This window comes from Nelumbo nucifera, chromosome 6, assembly GCF_055504915.1.
Source record: "Nelumbo nucifera cultivar China Antique chromosome 6, China Antique-T2T, whole genome shotgun sequence".
Classification (NCBI taxonomy): domain Eukaryota; kingdom Viridiplantae; phylum Streptophyta; class Magnoliopsida; order Proteales; family Nelumbonaceae; genus Nelumbo; species Nelumbo nucifera.
In genome coordinates this window covers 54,789,898-54,809,986 of record NC_142654.1, presented here as the reverse complement: position 1 = coordinate 54,809,986, position 20,089 = coordinate 54,789,898, and the positions used below count along the sequence as shown (strand labels likewise).

General features: G+C 41.9%; 1 protein-coding gene across 1 annotated transcript in view; it reads left to right on the top strand.

Annotated features, from left to right (window-relative positions):
• The window catches only part of SULA (NAD(P)-binding Rossmann-fold superfamily protein), a 36,701-nt gene extending 16,925 nt beyond the window's left edge, over positions 1–19,776 (top strand). Inside the window, exons 10-13 of the mRNA XM_010265600.3 lie at positions 18,192–18,252; positions 18,518–18,588; positions 19,222–19,361; positions 19,461–19,776. Coding sequence (XP_010263902.1) covers positions 18,192–18,252; positions 18,518–18,588; positions 19,222–19,361; positions 19,461–19,565 — 377 coding nt within the window. The 3' untranslated portion in view covers positions 19,566–19,776. The remainder of the gene's footprint in view (positions 1–18,191; positions 18,253–18,517; positions 18,589–19,221; positions 19,362–19,460) is intronic.
• Positions 19,777–20,089: the final 313 nt, after the last annotated feature.

Sequence of the window (20,089 nt, the reverse complement as noted above, 5' to 3'; positions counted from 1 at the left end):
GAACACTGAACAGATAAGACTCCCTACTAGATAAAATAGAACTGTATCTAGCTAGATAAGATGAGTACACTGAAGATGAGAACACTAAGATGAGAACACTGAATTAGATAAGATGAGAACACTTAGTTAATCGCCCATTACTGCTGCTGTCCATCACTGCTGATGTTAGCGACTGTAAAAGCATCCACAACACAATGCTGACTGATTAAACTCATCATCATGTAGAACATGTAGACTGCTGTTACTTATAATCTTCTCATTCATGTAGAACATCTGGAGCCATGGCATGTAAATCTATGTTGCTGATGAACTTCTTTTTCATTTATTTCTGGGTAATATCTAACTTCTCCTTAGGTCTTCTTAAGATTTGTAGATTTTATTTCTCTAATTGGTATAACTTTGATTAGGCTTCCATCATAGTTTTTAAGGCACCAAGGTGAGGCTAGGCAACAAGGGGTGCCTTTTCGCCTAGTTGCCTAGGTGTCCACCTAGGCGATGGATTTTTATATGTAAAAATATATCCTAGGGTAGTTCCCTGGGTTCCATAACTATATTTCCTTAATAATTATCCATAATTTTCATAAGAAAAGTGTTATGATTCGGCCTGCCCTAGAATTCTATCTATCTGAGATCGGTTAGGTAGAAAGAGGTAGAAAGGTGGAAGAAAGAGAGAAAGAGATAAGGGAAAATTCTCGTTCGAACTGGAAGTCTCAACATTACCTTCTCCCAGTCGGCCAGACAAAACTTATATTATTAAAACTGATTGAAAAGACACATGTGCCCTTATTTAAGTTTGGAGCACTGGTTCCAACACAACATTACAGATCAACAACATTAATCTAGGTATAATGACATAAATACCCCTACGCTAACACTCCCCCTCAAGCTGGTGAGTATATATCATATACTCCCAGCTTGTTACATATGTAGTCCACTCTTCCCTGACTCAAGCCTTTTGTAAATAAGTCAGCCCATTGATTTCCTATATTAACATGTGTAGTGTCTAGTTCTCCATTCAACACCTTCTTCCTCACAAAGTGGCAGTCAACTTCAATGTGCTTGGTTCTTTCATGAAACACCAGATTAGAGGAAATATGAACTGCAGCCTGATTATCACAATAGAGCTTCATTGGAGTGTTGATGTTGTACCCTACTTCTTGTAGAAGGTTCCTTAGCCACACTAATTCACAAGCGGTGTGCGCCATAGCCCTATATTCTGCTTCTGCACTACTTCTTGCCACAACCGTCTGCTTCTTATTTTTCCATGTCACCAGATTACCCCCTAGGAAAGTGCAATAGCCTATAGTAGACCGCCTATCAGACATAGAACCGGCCCAGTCAGCATCAGAATACCCTTCTATTTCAAGTTTTCCGCCACTCTTGTATATCAAACCGCGACCCGGAGCCCCTTTTAGATACTTCACAATTCTCAGAACTGCATTCCAATGAGGAATCAGAGGTTTTGCATGAACTGGCTTACCACACTAACTGCAAATGAGATGTCTGGTCTAGTAATGGTTAGGTAGTTTAGTTTGCCCACAAGTCGTCAGTATCTGCCAGGGTCTTCAAACACTTGACCCATATCACTGCTTAGCTTGGTATTTGTGTCCATGGGTGTTTCATCTAGTTTGGCACCCAACAAGCCTGTTTCTTCCAGCAAATCAAGCACATATTTTCTCTGGCACAGGTTAATACCATACTTGGATCTTGCTACCTCTATCCCCAAGAAGTATTTCAGCTTACCAAGATCCTTTGTCTAAAAATGATCTTGCAGATAAGTCTTCAGCCTGTCAATACCCATGTTATCATTTCCAGTAATAACAATATCATCTACATACACCACCAACAGTATTTTTCCTCCCGGAGAGTCATGACTAAATACAAAATGGTCAACTTTGCACAGTTTCATACCAAATTTCTTTACCACCTCATTGAACCTACCAAACCATGCTCGAGGAGACTGTTTAAGCCCATATATAGCCTTCCTTAGTCTGCACACTTTACCATCCTCCCCTTGAGCAACAAACCCTAGAGGTTGCTCCATGTAGACTTCCTCAAGTAAGTCACCATGCAAAAAGGCATTCTTGATATCAAGCTGATATAGTGGCCACTCATACATGGCTGCAAGAGAGATCACAACACGAACTGACCCTATCTTAGCAACCGGTGAGAAGGTCTCTGTGTAGTCAATACCATAGGTTTGGGAGTACCCTTTTGCAACCAATCGCGCTTTTAGGCGTTCAACACTACCATTAGGCAGATACTTAACTGTATAAACCCATTTACAACCAACAGCTTGCTTCCCAGGAGGAAGAGCAGTGAGGTTCCAAGTATGATTATGATGAAGGGCAGAGAGTTCTTCTTCCATGGCTCGACACCACCCTGGAGAGGCAAGGGCTTCCTGGACATCCTTAGGGACAACAACTGATGATAACAAGGTGACAAACTGGCGATGGGAAGCAGAAAGGTGAGTAAGTGAAACATAATTAGAAATAGGATGAAGGGTGCAAGTGCGTTTACCTTTCCGCAAAGCAATGGGGAGGTCAAGCACAGATGCTGAGTGCGGGTCTGGTGCCGGATCCGTCGACAGAGATGTAGTCGGAGGAGTAGTAGCTGGTACGCGTGAGCGATGTGTATACACATGACGGATAGGTGGGCGTTCAACAGGTGGTGGCACCGGAGGCAAGGGTTTGGTCACGGCTGGAACCAAGGGAAGAGGGTCGACAACGGGAAGTGGAAGAGGAGGAGGTGATGAGGAGGAAGAAGCATCACCGGACCCCAAAAAGAACGGAGTAGACTCAAAGAAGGTGACATCAACACACACAAAGGACCGTCGAGAACTAGGATGGTAACACCTATACCCTTTCTGGGTCTGAGAATAGCCAAGGAAGTTGCACTTAAGAGAACGGGCATCGAACTTGTCATTCCCGGGACCCAGATTATGGACGAAGCAGACACACCCAAATACCCTCGGCGTAAGATGAAACTGAGACAAAGCGGGAAACAAGACCTGAAACGGAGAATGACCATCAAGGATGAACGTGGGCATCCGATTAATCAGAAAGCACGAGGTAAGCACTACATCACTCCAAAAGGGTTTGGGAACATGCATGTGATGCATGAGGGATCTTGCTGTTTCCAGGAGATGGTGATTCTTTCTCTCAGCCACCCCGTTTTGTTGTGGGGTGTAGGTACATGAGGTCTGATGTATAATGCTGTGTTGGTCCAGGTATTCCTGAAATGATGAGAATAAATATCCGCGGCCATTATCAGAATGGAAAACTTTGGTGTGGGTACCAAATTGGTTACGAATCTCAGCATAAAATTTCTGAAAAATGGTAAACAATTCACTTCTTTCTTTCATTAGATAGAGCCATGTCATCCTTGAAAAATCATCTACAAAAATGACAAAATATCTGTATCCATTATATGACCACTTTATAAGGACCCCAAACATCTGAATGAATTAAAGAAAAAGGACTCGACACACGGTTATTGTGAATAAACCCTAGTTGTTTCTAGGTCAAAGTAGAGAAGAAGAAAGAAGAAAGAAAAGAGAAAGAAGAAGAAGAAGGAGAGGAGAAAAGTATTCGGCCAGACTAGAAGAGAGGATGTACAAAAGTACCTCTCCTAGCCGACCCACTTGACTTTTATTCATGAAAAACTTGAGTTACAAGAAAGACAATTTTGTCCCTCATAGAAGATGGGACACATAACTTAAACTCAGATACAATAGACATTTCACTTTCAATAAGATACACCAGAATGACCAAAATACCCCTGACTCGAGCATTCTAACACTCCCCCTCAAGCTGGAGAGTATATATCATATAGTCCCAGCTTTTTACAAATGTAATCTATTCTTCCCCGAGACAATCCTTTTGTGAAGATATCTGCCCACTGATTTCCTGAGCTCACATGAGATGTAGTTATTACCCCACTTATCACTTTCTCTCTCACAAAGTGACAATCCACCTCAATATGTTTAGTTCTTTCATGGAAGACAGGATTGGATGAGATGTGAACAACAGCTTGGTTATCACAGTATAGTTTCATGGGTTTGTCAATTGAGAAACCCATCTCCTGTAGTAGGTTCTTCAGCCATACTAGTTCACATGTGGTATGGGCCATAGCCCTGTACTCTGATTTCGCACTACTTCTTGCCACCACTGTTTGCTTCTTGCTCTTCCAAGTTACAAGATTGCCACCCAGGAAGGTACAATACCTTGTGGTTGACCTCCTGTCTGATATAGAGCTAGCCCAATCAGCATCTGTGTACCCTACTATCTCAAGAGGTCCTCCTTTTTGGTATAACAAACCACGACCTGGAGCACCCTTTAGGTACCTAACAATTCTCAGAACAGCTTCCCAGTGAGGAACCCGGGGATGTTGCATAAACTGACTCACCACACTCACAACAAATGATATATCTGGTCGGGTAATGGTCAGGTAGTTCAACTTTCCCACCAACCTTCTGTATCTTCCAGGATCATCAAACTCTTCACTTGCATCCACACTTAACTTGGCATTGAGTTCCATAGGAGTCTCTACTGGTTTAGCACCTAACAACCCTGTTTCTTCAAGTAGATCAAGAACATATTTCCTCTGACATAGGTTGATCCCTTGTTTTGACCTCGCAACTTCTATTCCTAAGAAATACTTTAGCTTCCCCAGATCTTTCGTATTGAAGTGGTCCTGTAAGAATTTTTTCAGCCTGTCAATTCCATTGCTATCACTTCCAGTTATGACAATATCATCCACATACACGACTAGCAAGATTTTTCCATCTTTCGAGTTATAGCTAAACACGGAATGATCAACCTGACACTGTTTCATCCCAAAGGCCTTCACCACTTCATTGAACCTGCCGAACCATGCACGAGGAGATTGTTTCAGTCCATAGATTGCCTTTTTGAGCCTGCACACCTTACCAGCCTCCCCCTGAGCAACAAACCCTGGTGGTTGCTCCATATACACCTCCTCAACAAGATCACCATGTAGGAAGGCATTTTTGATGTCAAGTTGTAGGAGAGGCCAATCATACATAGTAGCCAATGAGATCAACACCCGAACTGAACCAATTTTAGCCACAGGAGAGAATGTCTCCATATAGTCCACACCATATAACTGAGAATAGCCCTTGGCCACTAACCGTGCCTTCAATCGTTCCACACTGCCATCAGGAAGATGCTTCACTATATAGACCCATTTACACCCAACAGTGTGCTTACCAGGAGGAAGGGTGGTGAGTTCCCACGTATGATTATGTTGTAGAGTAGAGAGTTCTTCTTCCATGGCTTGCCGCCGCCCTAGAGAGGCAAGGGCTTCCTGTACAGACTTGGGAATGGGAACCGAAGAGAGTAATGATATAAACTTGCAATGGGAAGCAGAAAGGTGAGCAATGGAAACATAGTCTGGAATGGGATGAGAAGTACAAATATGTTTACCTTTCCGCAAAGCAATAGGGAGATGAAGATCTGAGGGAGAAGGAGCAGTAGCAGGATCTATCGACGGGTGTTGAAGTGGAGGAGGAGCCGAAGCACATCTGCGAGTATACACTTGAGTAATTGGCGGCCTCTCTGTAGTAACTGGCATATGATGTGCATCTGCAGTAGGAGTGGGAGCTACGGGAAGGGGGTCCACAACCGGAACAGGAAGAGGAACCACAGAGGGAGAAGAAGAGACCCCGGCATTAGAGAAAAAAGGAACTGATTCAAAGAAGGTGACATCCGAGCACACAAACGATTTATGAAACTTAGGGTTATAACACGTGTACCCTTTCTGAGTCCTTGAGTAGCCAAGAAAAATACACTTCGTAGCCCGAGCATCTAGCTTGTCTACTCCAGGCCCCAAGTGCTGAACAAAACAAACACAACCAAAGACTCTTGGGGTGAGAGGAAAGGGAGACAAAGTGGGAAACAACACGGAGAAAGGGGATTGACTTCCAAGGATTGACATGGGCATCCGATTTATCAAAAAACAGGATGTAAGAACAGCATCACTCCAAAAGTGCTTTGGGACATGCATATTGATCATCAAGGACCGAGCAGTTTCAAGAAGATGTCTATTTTTCCGTTCAGCTACACCGTTTTGTTGTGGGGTGTAGGCACAAGAAGTTTGATGAATTATTCCATGATGTTCTAGGTATTGCTGAAATGATGAGGAGATGTATTCTTTGGCATTATCGGAGCGAAGTATTTTCATATTAACACCAAACTGAGTGCGTATTTCAGCATGAAATTTCTGAAAAATAGAGAACAATTCACTACGATCTTTCATAAGATAGATCCATGTCATCCTTGAAAAGTCATCAACAAAGATTACAAAATACTTAAACCCATTGTATGACACCACTTTAACTGGACCCCATACATCAGAATGAACTAAAGCAAAAGGACTTGAGACACGACTATCAATTCTTGGACTAAATGAGACTCGATGATGTTTTCCCAACTGACATGACTCACAATCTAATGATGAAAGATGACTCAAGGAAGGAACTAGCAGCTTCAAAGCCTTGAGAGAGGGATGACCAAGTCTGCAGTGCCATTGAAGAGGAGTAAGAGACGACTGAAAAGCCACTGGAGGGCCACCACCATCAAGGTAATACAAACCACCGGCTTCATGCCCTCCACCAATCTTCGTCCCCGTCTTGAGATCCTGAAACACACAAGAAGAAGGATAGAAGGTTATAGAACAATTAAGGGACTTGGTTAATCTACTAGCAGACATAAGGTTAAAAGGGAACTTGGGAACATATAAAACAGATGCTAAAGACAATGAGGAGAGATCAACATCACCAACACCACAAATAGGAGATGTAGAACCATTAGCAAGTGTAACTGTCTGAGATGTAGAGGTGCGAGAAAGGGAAGAAAATACATCAGGAGTCCCAGACATATGGTTTGAGGCACCAGAATCAATGATCTAGGGTGAGGCTTTGGAAGCTAAAGAAGTCATACCTGAATGGGTAAGTGTAGCTGTGTTCTGCTGAGATGTTCGAAGGAACTGCTCATATATTGCTCGTGGTACACTCACCATTTCCTGCTCGGAAGCACAAGTGGGTGTGGAGGCGGTTGGTGCAGTTTGCTGGCCTTCAGTAATTGTGCTACTACTCTTAGATGTAACATGGTTAGCCCAAGTGTTAGGTGGACCACGCAAATCATAGCAGAAATTAACTGTGTGCCCCTCTAAGCCACAATGTGTACATTTTCTCTGAGCATTACCCCTTCCTTTTCCACGGCCTCCCCCTGACTCACGGCCTCCAGTCCAGCCACTGGCCCGGTTAAACATGTGTCCACCACGGTTGCTTGGAGGGCCACTGCTGCCACCACCACTTCTACTTCCACGACTACTCCCTTTAGCCACTACCAAACCAGATCTATCAGAGAAGGAGGAATGTTCCACTGGCTCAATGGATGTCCTCTTAAGACGGGCAAAAACTTCTTCAAGTGAGGGGAGAGCTGATCCCCCCAATATCTGTGCTCTGACAGGCTCATACTCAGCCTTCAAGCCCACAAGAAACCTAGTCACATCAAGTTGTTCACGTTGCTGTTGTTGGATCTGGACATCTGATGTGAGAGGGTGATACACATTTAGCTCATTGCGGATGTTTCTCAAACTTGCATAATACTCTTCTAAGCTTTGACTTCCTTGCTTCAAATTGAAGTACTCTTGGTATAACTGATATATCCTAGTTGTGTTGTCTTGTCCAGAGTACAACTTTTTAGTATGATCCCAGATCTCTTTAGTTGTATCTAGGAACATGAAGTTCACACTAATCTTTGGTTCCATGCTGTTCCAAAGCCATGTCATTATCTGTGCATCATCTTGTTCCCAATCACTGAACCCAGGAGAATCAGAGGAAGGTTTCTCTTCCCTCACATGTTTTACTTTCCTCTTGGCCTTCAAGAACACCTCCACAGATTTTGCCCATGGTATATAGTTCTCACCATTCAACTTGATGGATGTCATTTGAACACTTAGATAATCTGAAGAGAGCATGATGCCTGTTTTGTTGTCATTCCCAACTACAGTTGAAGCCATCTCAATTATGTCTCCTCTGAATATACACCACAATCTCACACTTGTCACAAGACTTATCTCACTTACAATACCACCAACCCACTTTCTTCAACTGCACATTACACACTACACTCTAAAGCTGAAATCATTCTGTCAATACATCAAACACTTGGACTGCACATTGCAGGACCATTTACCACCAACACACCACTACTAAAATTACTCAGTCATTTCACCGAACACTTGTTCTGCAAACTGCAGAACTGATTACACACAAGGTCTAGGGGTTCACTTTTAAGCATTTAAAAAAAACATAGATATGCCAGCCACCACAACACAATCAACACCACACCACTGCTGTCGTGGACATCAGCAGTCTACCACTCTTCTTTCAGCACACATGTGAGCAAGAAAACACAAAAAAAATGACTGATATGTGTATCAGTTTCACCCAGCACCACAACAACTAACTTTTGATGCACACAAGAAAAAATCAGCATTCACAGTCCATTTCTGAACACACGACAGCAGTGTCCATACCTGTATACGACCAGCCCTCTTCGTACACTGAATAGAGGGTCTAGTATACCACTTCAATGACCACCACAGCACCGGCCAGAGGCATTCTCACCTCCAGGCCCTCAAAACGACAACTCCTTTTCAGCCCTTTATCGAGTCTTCAATCAGATCAGCTGTAGGATGAAGAAACCTACTGTGAAGCTGGCGGTGAACCCAGGAAGAAGACAACAGCAAGAAAAAAATGAACACCAGACCTTAATGCTCTGATACCATGTGAATAAACCCTAGTTGTTTCTAGGTCAAAGTAGAGAAGAAGAAAGAAGAAAGAAGAAAGAAAAGAGAAAGAAGAAGGAGAGGAGAAAAGTATTCGGCTAGACTAGAAGAGAGGGTGTACAAAAGTACCTCTCCTAGCCGACCCACTTGATTTTTATTCATGAAAAACTTGAGTTACAAGAAAGACAATTTTGTCCCTCATAGAAGATGGGACACATAACTTAAACTCGGATACAATAGACATTTCACTTTCAATAAGATACACCAGAATGACCAAAATACCCCTGACTCGAGCATTCTAACAGTTATCAACCCTAGAACTAAAGGGAACACGATGGTGTTTCCCAAACTGACATGACTCACAATCCAAAACAGAAAGCTGACTCAAGGACGGAACCAAAGACTTCAAGACTTTTAGCGACGGATGACCAAATCGGTAGTGCCACTGGAGAGAAGAAAGGGATGACTGGAGAGCTGTTGAAGTTCTACCACCACCACCGTCAAGATAATACAGTCCACCAGCTTCATGCCCTCCACCAATCTTATCCCCGTCTTGAGATCCTGAAAAACACACATAGGAGGATAAAAGGTAATGGAGCAGTTAAGTGATTTTGTAAACTTACTGACAAACATAAGATTAAAAGGCAGTTTAGGAACATACAAAACTGAGGAGAGGGATACAGGATCTAGGTCAACATTACCAACACCACAAATTGAGGATGTGGAACCATTAGCAAGGGTGACAGATTGTGATGTTGAGCAATGAGATAAGGAAGAAAACACACGTGGAGTTCCAGTCATGTGATCGGAGGCTCCAGAGTCCATAATCCAGGGATTGGGTGTGGATGCCAGACAAGCCATACCTGAGTGAGCAAAAGTCGTCGTGTTCTGCTGTGATTGGATAAACCTCTCATATTCATCACGGGGAACACTCACCATCTCCTTCACGTGACCATCTGTGGGTGTAGGAGGTATCTGATCAGATGAATGATTCTCCTGTCTAAAGCTGGAGCTTGAGTCACCGGTCGCAACATGATTGGCCTAGGTTGAGGGTGGAGCTGGAGCTTGAGTCACCGGTCGCGGCATGATTGACCCAGGTTGAGGGTGGACCATGTAGATCATAACAATAGTTAATGGTATGTCCATCCATACCACAATGAGTGCACTTCCTCGGGCCTGAGCCACGTCCTCTACCACGGGCTCCCCCTGAATCTCTGCCACTAGTACGACCACCACCACGATTATAAGTAGGCCCACCATTGCCACTTCGGCCATACACAAAACCACTACCACCACCACGGCCAGACTGAGCTCTCCTAGCTCCACCTCGAGTACCACGGCCTCTCGATACAGCAAAGGCAGATCTATTTGAGATATTAGAGTTCTCAGTAGATCCGATAGAAATCCTTCGGAGTCGAGCAAATACCTCTTCTAAGGAGGGAAGAGCTGATCCTCCTAATATCTGAGCCGGTACTGGTTCATATTCAGACTTCAGTCCCACCAAAAATCTAGTCACATCAAGTTGTTCTCTCTGTTGCTGCTGAAGACAGCAACAGATTGCCCTGTACTTCTCAAGACTCTGATTACGTATGTTTCTCATGTTGGCATAGTACTTCTCAAGACTCTGATTGCCCTGTTGCAGGTTAAAGTACTCTTGATACAACTGATACACTCTGGTTGTATTGTCCTGACCCGAATACAATTTTTTCGCATGGTTCCACACATCTTTGGCAGTGTCAAGAAACATGAAGTTTACACTAATCCAGGGTTCCATACTATTCCACAACGATGTGATGATCTGAGCATACTCGTGAGAGTCAGTGGAGGGTTTCTCCTCTCTTATGTATTTTACCTTCTTCTTTGCCTTCAGAAAGACTTCGACGGATTTAGCCCAAGGCACATAATTCTCTCCATTTAGTTTAATGGAGGTCTAAACATTCAGGTAGTCTGTAGGCACCATCACACTAGGTTTACAATCACTGTTATCTCCCATTATGTTATCACTGATTCTGCACACTTGCTGAATTCTATTACCACTGAATTCTGCACACTGCACACAACCAGATCACACCCGTCACACTGGTTTCAGCACTTGTTATTGCTGAAAAGTGTGCTCTTTACACCACAAACCCTACTCCTACGACTACCTGAAATCTCACCACTATATGATTATAACTCTTCCTTCGAAATACACGAAAACCAGCATAAACCCTAGCACATTACTATCTGAAACCCTAGCATATGGTCTGAAACACACTTCCTATTTGATCCATAATAGATATCATGCACTGAGATCTCTTACCTTATCACTAAAGTAACAACCACACGAGCAGGAAATCAGTCCACACACGACAGCCACTGCACCACACAGATCGGCCCTCTATTCTTCATCGATTAGGGGAGGGCGATCTTAGAAACCACAACAACCGACCACACACGACCTGTGGTGGGCGATCACTTCTTTTCAGCCCTTTCCCTTATCTCCAGTCGAATGCAGAAAAAAAAAAGGAGAAACCCTAGATAGGGTGCACAGAGAATAGAAATCTAGGCAGATTCAATCAGCTCTGATACCAAGTTATGATTCGGCCTGCCTTAGAATTCTATTTGTCTGAGATCGGTTAGGTAGAAAGGTGGAAGAAAGAGAGAAAGAGAAGGGGAAATTCTGGTTCGAACTGGAAGTCTCAACATCACCTTCTCCCAGTCGGCCAGACAAAACTTATATTATTAAAACTGATTGAAAAGACATATGAGCCCTTATTTAAGTTAGGAGCACTGTTCCAACACAACATTACAGATCAGCAACATTAATCTAGGTATAAAGACAGAAATACCCCTACGCTAACAAAAAGTATAAATTTCATGTTGAAGTATAGAAAATTGATGTATTCATGAGAAAAAAAGAAAAGAAGAAAGAAAAGAAAATTCAATATATATATATATATATATATAGGGGCTGAACCCATGTTTTTGTTATAGGAAAATAAGAAAGAAAAGGTGGAAGAAGAAGAAAATGTGTTGATTAGACAAAATTTTAAGTTCTTCCTTACTCAATGGTTCAGGTTTTGAAGTCTTTGAGGGTTCAAAACAGCATTTAGCAATTTTTGTGTTGATTAAACCCTAACAAATAAGAAACTAATAAAAAGAAATTAGTATATAAACACACAAAATGAATATTTTAGTTTAATAATGTCTATTTTATAATTATAATCCAAAAAGATTAAGAATATAAAAGTATTTTGTAACACAATGTATGTTGACAGTTGTTTATGTATTTAGGTTTAGTACCATAAGGGTACTGTTGGAATTTCTCCTCTGTTTATATTGTTCGACTGTACTAGTATAAATAATAAAATCATTCTTTCGCCCCCTATGTTCAAGAGGGCTTTCAGTCACACGACTCACCTCTCTTCTCTCTTCTCTCTTCTCCTCTCCTCTCTTCACTTGCTCTTGCTCAACATGGTATCAGAGCAAGTCGTCCAGGCCTGAAGGGTGATGTCAAGCTAACTACTGTTGCATCCAATGCTGTCTCCAATCGAACTCCTAATCTGGTGAAATCAGTTCGACCCAGAAGTTACAGAGTCTTTTCGTCTTCCAGCCCAGAAATTGCTCCTCCTGTCTGCTCGACTGTAGAGAGACTATTGTTTGCAGTTTGTAGAGGGTGTCTGTCTTCAGAAAGGCTATCATTTGAAACTAAAAGAAGTATTGCTCATCTTCTGTTCGGCTACCTATTGTTTGAGGATTCGCAGGAGTTCTGGTTTACAGTCAAGGAGTTCTGGTTTACCATAAGGGAGACTGTCATCTGAAACTAAAAGAGGTACTATCATCCTTGTCTGTTCAGCTGCCTACTGTTTGATGAACTTTTCGGCTACCCTACTGTTGTCTGTTCGACTGCCTACTGTTTGATGAACTGTTCGGCTGCCCTACTGTTAAGTGACTGTATTCCTTAACACAATAACTGTATTCAAACCTTTTTTTTTGTTGGTATTGTGGACTGTTGATGGTCTGTTTAGCCGATTGATTGTCTGCTCAATATTAATCTTATTGATTGACTGTTCGGCTACCCTATTGATCTCCTTGACTGGTTAGCTATCAGGCCTACTAATTAGGTCATTCAGACCTGTTCCTGTACTGCAACAGCAGTGTGCAAACTTGTTTCAGTGAAACCATAGGTCAGAAGGACCTGTTTCAGTACTGCAACAGCAGTGTTCAGTTTGTTGTTTGTTCTTAGTGAAACTGTAGGTCAGAAGGACTTGTTCTTGTACTGCAATAGCAGTGTTCAGTTTGTTGTTTGTTCTCAGTGAAACTGTAGGTCAGAAGGACCTGTTCTTGTACTGCAACAGCAGTGCTCTTTTTTTGCTCTCAGTGAAACCGGTGGTCAGAAGGACCTATCTCTGAAATAGCCTTGTATGGCTGTACCTTTTTGGTTGTTGTTTCAATTTTTTTTTATTCAGATATCATGGGCAGTGAAGATTCAGCCACATCTGGAGTTTCCTCAATGCTGAATGGAATGGGTGGGGGTGACCTATCCGTTCTTATGGCTGTTGTCCCTCTTGACGGTTTAAATTACCTGGAGTGGTCAAGAGGGATCAAATTATACATCACTGCAAGGGGGAAGATAGGCTATATTAATGGGAGGATAAAAGAACCATCCTCCGGGAGTGCTGAATATGATAGATGGAATCAGGAGAACAGTATTGTTATGTCCTGGCTCTTGGTTTCCATGCAACCTCAAATCAGGAAGAATTTCATGTGGGCTGAAACTGCGAATGAAATCTAGGAACAAGCAAAGTCTACATATTCAGAATTGCGACACTATGCCAAAATTTATCAACTGCAGGCAACATCTTCTACTTATAGACAGGGGGAGAGGTGTTTATCGGTCTATTACTCTGACTTAACATCTGTTTGGAAGGAGTTGGATCACTACCAGAGTGTGGATTGGAAGTGTGATGAGGATGCTAAGAAGTACAAACAGCTTGTCTCCCAGCAAAGGGTGTTTGCATTCTTACATGGTCTGAATCCTATGTATGAATCTATCAGGGTTCAGATTCTCAGCTCTAAGGATCTCCCATTCGTTCAGGAAGTCTATGCTCTTGTACAGTCTGAAGAAAGCAGGAGAAATTTGATGAACAGCCCTGGTGGGGATGCTGTTGTGTTGGTTGCAAAAGGGGGTGTATCTACTGGTGTGGGATCTTCCCGGAAAGGAGATCTCCAGAAAAAAACAGAAGATAAGGAAAAATTGTGGTGCACTCATTGCCAGAAACCCCGACACACCAAAGATACTTGTTGGGATCTTCATGGGAAACCAAAATGGGCTCAAGATCTGACTAAGAAGCAAGGTTTAGAGGTGAATAAGAAGTACGGACAGCAAAATACAAAGAAACATCACATGGCCAACATGGCTACGCGGGAGAATCAGGCCCCCATTTCTACTGTGACTCAGACACATCTCACTGGACCTGACCCGAGGGAGAACATTATGAATTCCTTCCGTGACCATTTAGAGCTCTATGGTAGAGCAATTCGTCAGATGGATGCTCCTCCCTCAACCTCATTTACATCCACGTCAGGTAACCCTGCCACTGCTTTCCATGTTGCTTCTCACACCCCTGACTCTCCATGGATCATTGATTCTGCAGCATCAAAACATATGACTGGTTCGTCCTCTTACTTTCAAACCTATCACCCTCTTTCTGGAAGAGACAATGTGAGACTAGCCGATGGATCATACTCTTCCATAGCTGGTCAAGGAACTCTCTCTCTTCCTCTTGGCCTTACCCTTTCTGATGTTCTTCATGTTCCTAATTTTTCCATTAATTTGTTCTCTGTTAGTAGTGTTACTAATTCCTTGAATTGCTCAGTGACTTTTTTCCCTTCTCATTGTGTGATTCAGGATCTAGCCTCGGGGAGGACGATTGGTAGGGGGTCGTATGGCTGATGGACTTTACATGCTGGAGAATAAGGCTGGTCTTCATGTTACAGAGTCTATGAGTCAGTCTTGTAAGAAAAAAGTCTATTTATGGCATTGTCGTCTTGGTCATTTGTCTTTTGAGTCTTTGAAAGTTGTATTCCCAGAACTGTTTAAGTCAATGTCTGTTTCTGATTTTTCCTGTCAAACGTGTCAGTTGAGTAAGCATTGTAGAACTCATTTTCTTCAAAGAAACAGTAAATCTGAATCTCCGTTTCACATTGTTCATTTTGATGTGTGGGGCCCTGTTACTTTACCATCTGAGAGTGGCTACAAGTATTTCATTACCCTCATCGATGATTATTCCAGATATACTTGGGTATACCCGATGCGAACCAGGGAAGAAGTACCAAAAATCATTCAAGATTTCCAGCGGATGGTCTTCACTCAATTTCAAACTGAAATCCAAATTTTTCAATCAGACAATGCAAAAGAATAGTGACCTCATGGAATTTTTTGCTTCGCATGGTTCCCTTCACTGTAGCTCTTGTGCCCGCACACCACAACAAAATGGTGTGGCCGAACGGAAGAACCGACATCTCCTTGAAGTGGCTCGGGGTTTACTACTTCATATGAATGTTCCCAAACGGTTTTGGCTTGAAGCTGCTCTTTGTTCCACTTACCTAAGGCTCCCCTTCTTTCTATTCCTCCTCGTGTCTTTGGTTGCCGGTGTTTTGTCCAAAATCTGTCTCCCACCCGTGGGAAATTGGATTCTCGTGCTATCCCTTGCATATTTCTTGGTTACTTCTTCACTCAAAAGGGATACCGTTGTTTTGATCCTGTTTCTCGTAAATTCTATGTCTCCATGGATGTTTCTTTCTTTGAAGATGAGTCTTTCTATCCTGTTTCTCCTCAGGGGGAGTGTAGGCATGAGGAGAAACTGGTTCAACTTCCTTCTCTCCCTGACCCTCCACCTTTTCGTGTTTTTTCTCGTCGTCGCAAAGGCCAACCAAATTCAAGAGCTGTAGAGAATCCGGAAGCTGTACCTCCAGTGCCACCAGACTCCTCGGGGGAGGATCATACTCACTCAGGTATTTTGGCTCCCAATGATGTTCTTGAATCTATTGAAAATGATTCCTCTACTACTAATGATCTTGACCGTCCTATTGCTCACAGGAAGGGTGTTAGATTGTGCACCACTAAACATCCCATTTCCAACTTTGTCTCCTATGAGAACATTTCACCCTCATTCCGTGCTTTCCTTACCTCTATTGACAGTGTCCCTATCCCTAAGAATGTGGCAGAAGCTCTTTTAGTTCCTGAATGGACAAATGCCATGAGGGAAGAAATTAATGCCCTTCACAAAAATGGCACATGGGAACTTGTTGATCTTCGTAAGGGAAAGGTTCTAGTTGGATGTAAATGGGTGTTCACAGTCAAGCATAAGGCTGATGGAACAGTGGAAAGGTATAAAGCTTGCTTAGTGGCAAAGGGATTTACTCAAGTGTATGGAGTTGATTATGCAGAAACTTTTGCCCCCGTTGCCAAGATGAATTCCATTAGAGTCCTTTTCTCTCTTGTGGCTAATCTAGATTGGGTTTTACACCAGCTGGACATCAAGAATGCATTCTTGAATGGTGACCATGAAGAGGAAGTGTACATGATTCAACCTCCTGGTTTTTTAGCCCAAGGCAATGAATAAAAAGTGTGCAAGTTGAAGAAGTCCTTATACGGGCTGAAACAATCATCAAGAGCTTGGTTCAGTAGATTCCATGTGGCAGTTCAGTAGAAAGGATACAGGCAATGTCAATCAGATCACACACTATTTGTGAAAAAATGAGAAGGTAAAATTGCTACTCTAATTGTTACTGGTGATTGGGAGGATGAAATTCAGAAATTGAAACTTTTTCTTGCCACTCAGTTTGAAGTGAAGGATCTAGGACCTGCCAGATACTTCCTTGGAATTGAAGTCGCCCGATCAAAGAAGGGTATCTTCATTTCTCAAAGGAAATATGTCCTAGATTTACTTCAGGACACTGGGAAGATGGGGGTGAAGCCAATTGACTCTCCCATTGACCCCAACCATAAATTAGGTGACAACTGTGGTGAATCTCTCAAGGATGTGAAACAGTTTCAGAGGCTTGTAGGGAGATTGTTATACCTTTCTATGACTCGCCCAGACATTGCATATGCTGTGGGTGTCCTCAAGTTCATGCATGCTCCTAGGTCTTCTCATCTTGAAGCAGCAGAGAGAATCCTCCGATATCTAAAGAAGTATCCGGGTACTGGTTTGTTATTTCAAAAGCACGGACATTTGAAAGTTGAAGTTTATACAGATGCAGATTGGGCTGGATCACAAAGTGACAGAAGGTCTACCAGTGGCTACTGCACCTTTATAGGAGGGAATCTTGTTACATGGAGGAGTAAAAAGCAAAATGTGGTGGCTAGATCCAGTGCTGAAGTTGAATATCGTGCTATGGTCCACGGGGTTGCTGAAGGCATGTGGATAAAGAATTTGTTGGGGGAGTTGGGTTTCCTAGTGACCAAACCTTTAACTCTATTTTGTGATAACAAAGCAGCTATAAGCATTGCTGCCAATCCAGTGCTACATGATAGAACAAAGCACATCGAAGTTGACAAGCATTTTATCAGAGAGAAAGTTATCACAAGCGAAGTATGTACCCCCTATGTCACTTCTGAGAACCAGCTTGCAAACATCTTTACAAAGGGTTTAAACCTTTCCAGACATCATGATCTTTGTGACAAGTTGGGCATGATTGATATCTATGCTCCAACTTGAGGGGGAGTGTTGACAGTTGTTTATGTATTCAGGTTTAGTACCATAAGGGTACTGTTGGAATTTCTCCTCTGTTTATATTGTTCGATTGTACTAGTATAAATAATAAAATCATTCTTTTGCCCCCTATGTTCAAGAGGGCTTTCAGTCACACGACTCTTCTCTCTTCTCTCTTCTCCTCTCCTCTCTTCACTTGCTCTTGCTCAACAATGTACAAAGCTTCTTTGCAATTAGGTAAGGTGAGCCTCCAACGGCGCCTTGTTGCCTAGGCATCACCTTGACAGTTACGGCTTCCATCAATGAGCAATATACATCATTAATGATATTGATTGTCTATATGCTACCTACAGGAATTTATTATGGCTAATCTTGATTTTTCAGATGTTTAAAAATGAGAATAAAATTCATGCTTATTATTAGATTCAACTTCAATTATATACAAATTTTATTAGTGCAATTTTATAGTTGCATTTTACTTCCATGGAAATGCTTTTATAGCAATTTTCTTGTTGCAATTAATGCCATGCAAAAGTTATTCTTGTAATTGTTTAGTAGCACCAGTTAATGTTGACCAGATTTCCGTACATAAGCTTGGTGATGAACTTTGTCCTCTGGATCATTTAATTTTGTTGCTGCATAAATTCCTAATTCTTTGATTATGGTGCACAGCCAAAATGATCCCTATATTCATGATGTTTGCTGGTGGACCCTTGGGAAGTGGAAAGCAATGGTAACAACATACTTAATTTCTATCATCCAGTGTTTATAGGATTTAATGACACCGTTCCGCTATTTAACCATTAATTAGTTTTATAATTGAAAAAAAATAATAATTAAAAACTCGGACATATTGAAAATTCTGGTTAATTTTGAGATCATTATCTTCTCTTTTGTTCTGACTGGCAAAACTTCTTCACTAACAGTTTCTTATCCTAGGCAATTTTTTTTCCTGATCTGTTATTCTAATAGAATTAATAGCTTTCTTTTATGTGTAGGTTTTCCTGGATTCATTTGGATGACATAGTGAATTTAATCTATGAAGCTTTATCAAACCCATCTTATAAAGGTAAATGTACTATAGTTTGAATATTAATTGATCTATGAGGCATTATTAAACTCTTCATGACATATTCCAAAAATTAGCATAGTATATGATGTAATGAGTCTATATATAACGTATCAAATTTGAGGGGTAGCTCTGCAGGTGCAATCTTTAGTACAGAATTTCATTAATGTCCAACTTGGAGCTGGACATGACAACCTTCTCATTCCATTGTCTTGTTTTTGTGTTTTGATATTAATTTGGTCAACACTATTCTCATTGCTGTCTTTTTGCCTTGATGCATGAAAATGCGTTTGCTAATGGGAAAGCCATTTGTTCCATTACACAAAACTCCATGCATGGATGGCCTGCCATTCCTGAAATGCCCAATTGCAGTTGGTGGGGCCTTCCTGAAGTGGATCCAAAGGGGTTGATGGGTGATGGGAGGCATGACCCCCAAAATGCTGAAAGTGCCTTGTTTATGTGGGAGGAATGATAGGATGTGGCATACTGGCATTTCCTAATCTGGTGTCCCTCCCCCCACTCCCCACCCCTCCCCCTATGGATCCCTGGCTCTGCCTCTGGCTGCCTTCTGTTGGCACATTTCAGTTATTGTAATTTCCTCTTCAAATTCATACTAAATGAACATCCCCTTAGGAGTCATCAATGGAACTTCTCCAAATCCTGTTCGACTGGCAGAGTTGTGTGAACAATTGGGAAAAATCATGGGTCGGCCATCATGGCTTCCTGTACCTGACTTTGCACTCAAGGCAGTCCTTGGTGAAGGTGCTACTGTGGTAAGTGCTTCTGTTCCCTCTTTTTTATTTTTTGTTTATCTCTGCTGTAATTTCTTCAAATCACTTTTGGTTGATTAGAAGTGATTGAATTGGGTGCAGGTTCTGGAAGGTCAAAAGGTGCTTCCTGCAAGAGCTACTGAGTTGGGTTTCTCGTTTAAATACCCTTTTGTGAAAGATGCACTCAAGGCCATTCTTTCCTCTTGAGAATTCAAGTTGAAATGTTAATTTGTTAATACAGCTATTCTTTCATTCATTTATCAGAAGGGTAACATAAGAAGCAAAGAGTCACCTTCGTGTTAAGCTGTCAAATTGAGAGACTCCAAGTTCCAATCTTAGAAAGTTGACTTCCTTGGTCTATACATTTTGTATTGACAATGAAAACCTCCTTTTTAAGTGAAAAGGCTTCATTTGTCGACTTCTGAACACCTCATTAAATTTTTAGACAGATACCTCATTAATTACCACTTAACTTGATAATCCTTTTCTTTAATATGTTAGTCTGGCCAAATTAATCTGAATGGCATCATGGATGTTAACCCCGGAAACTGAACTGCATATGAGTGATAGAACGATGGTGAGATTCAATAATAGGTGGCAGGTTCTGACTCCTCCAAGACTTCTAAGATCTAAAAGGTTTACATCTTAAAATGAACGAAATTCTACATTTCCATTAACTTTGTTTTTTTTTCGCTGAAATGCTTTTCCACCCATCATTACCTATTTCCATT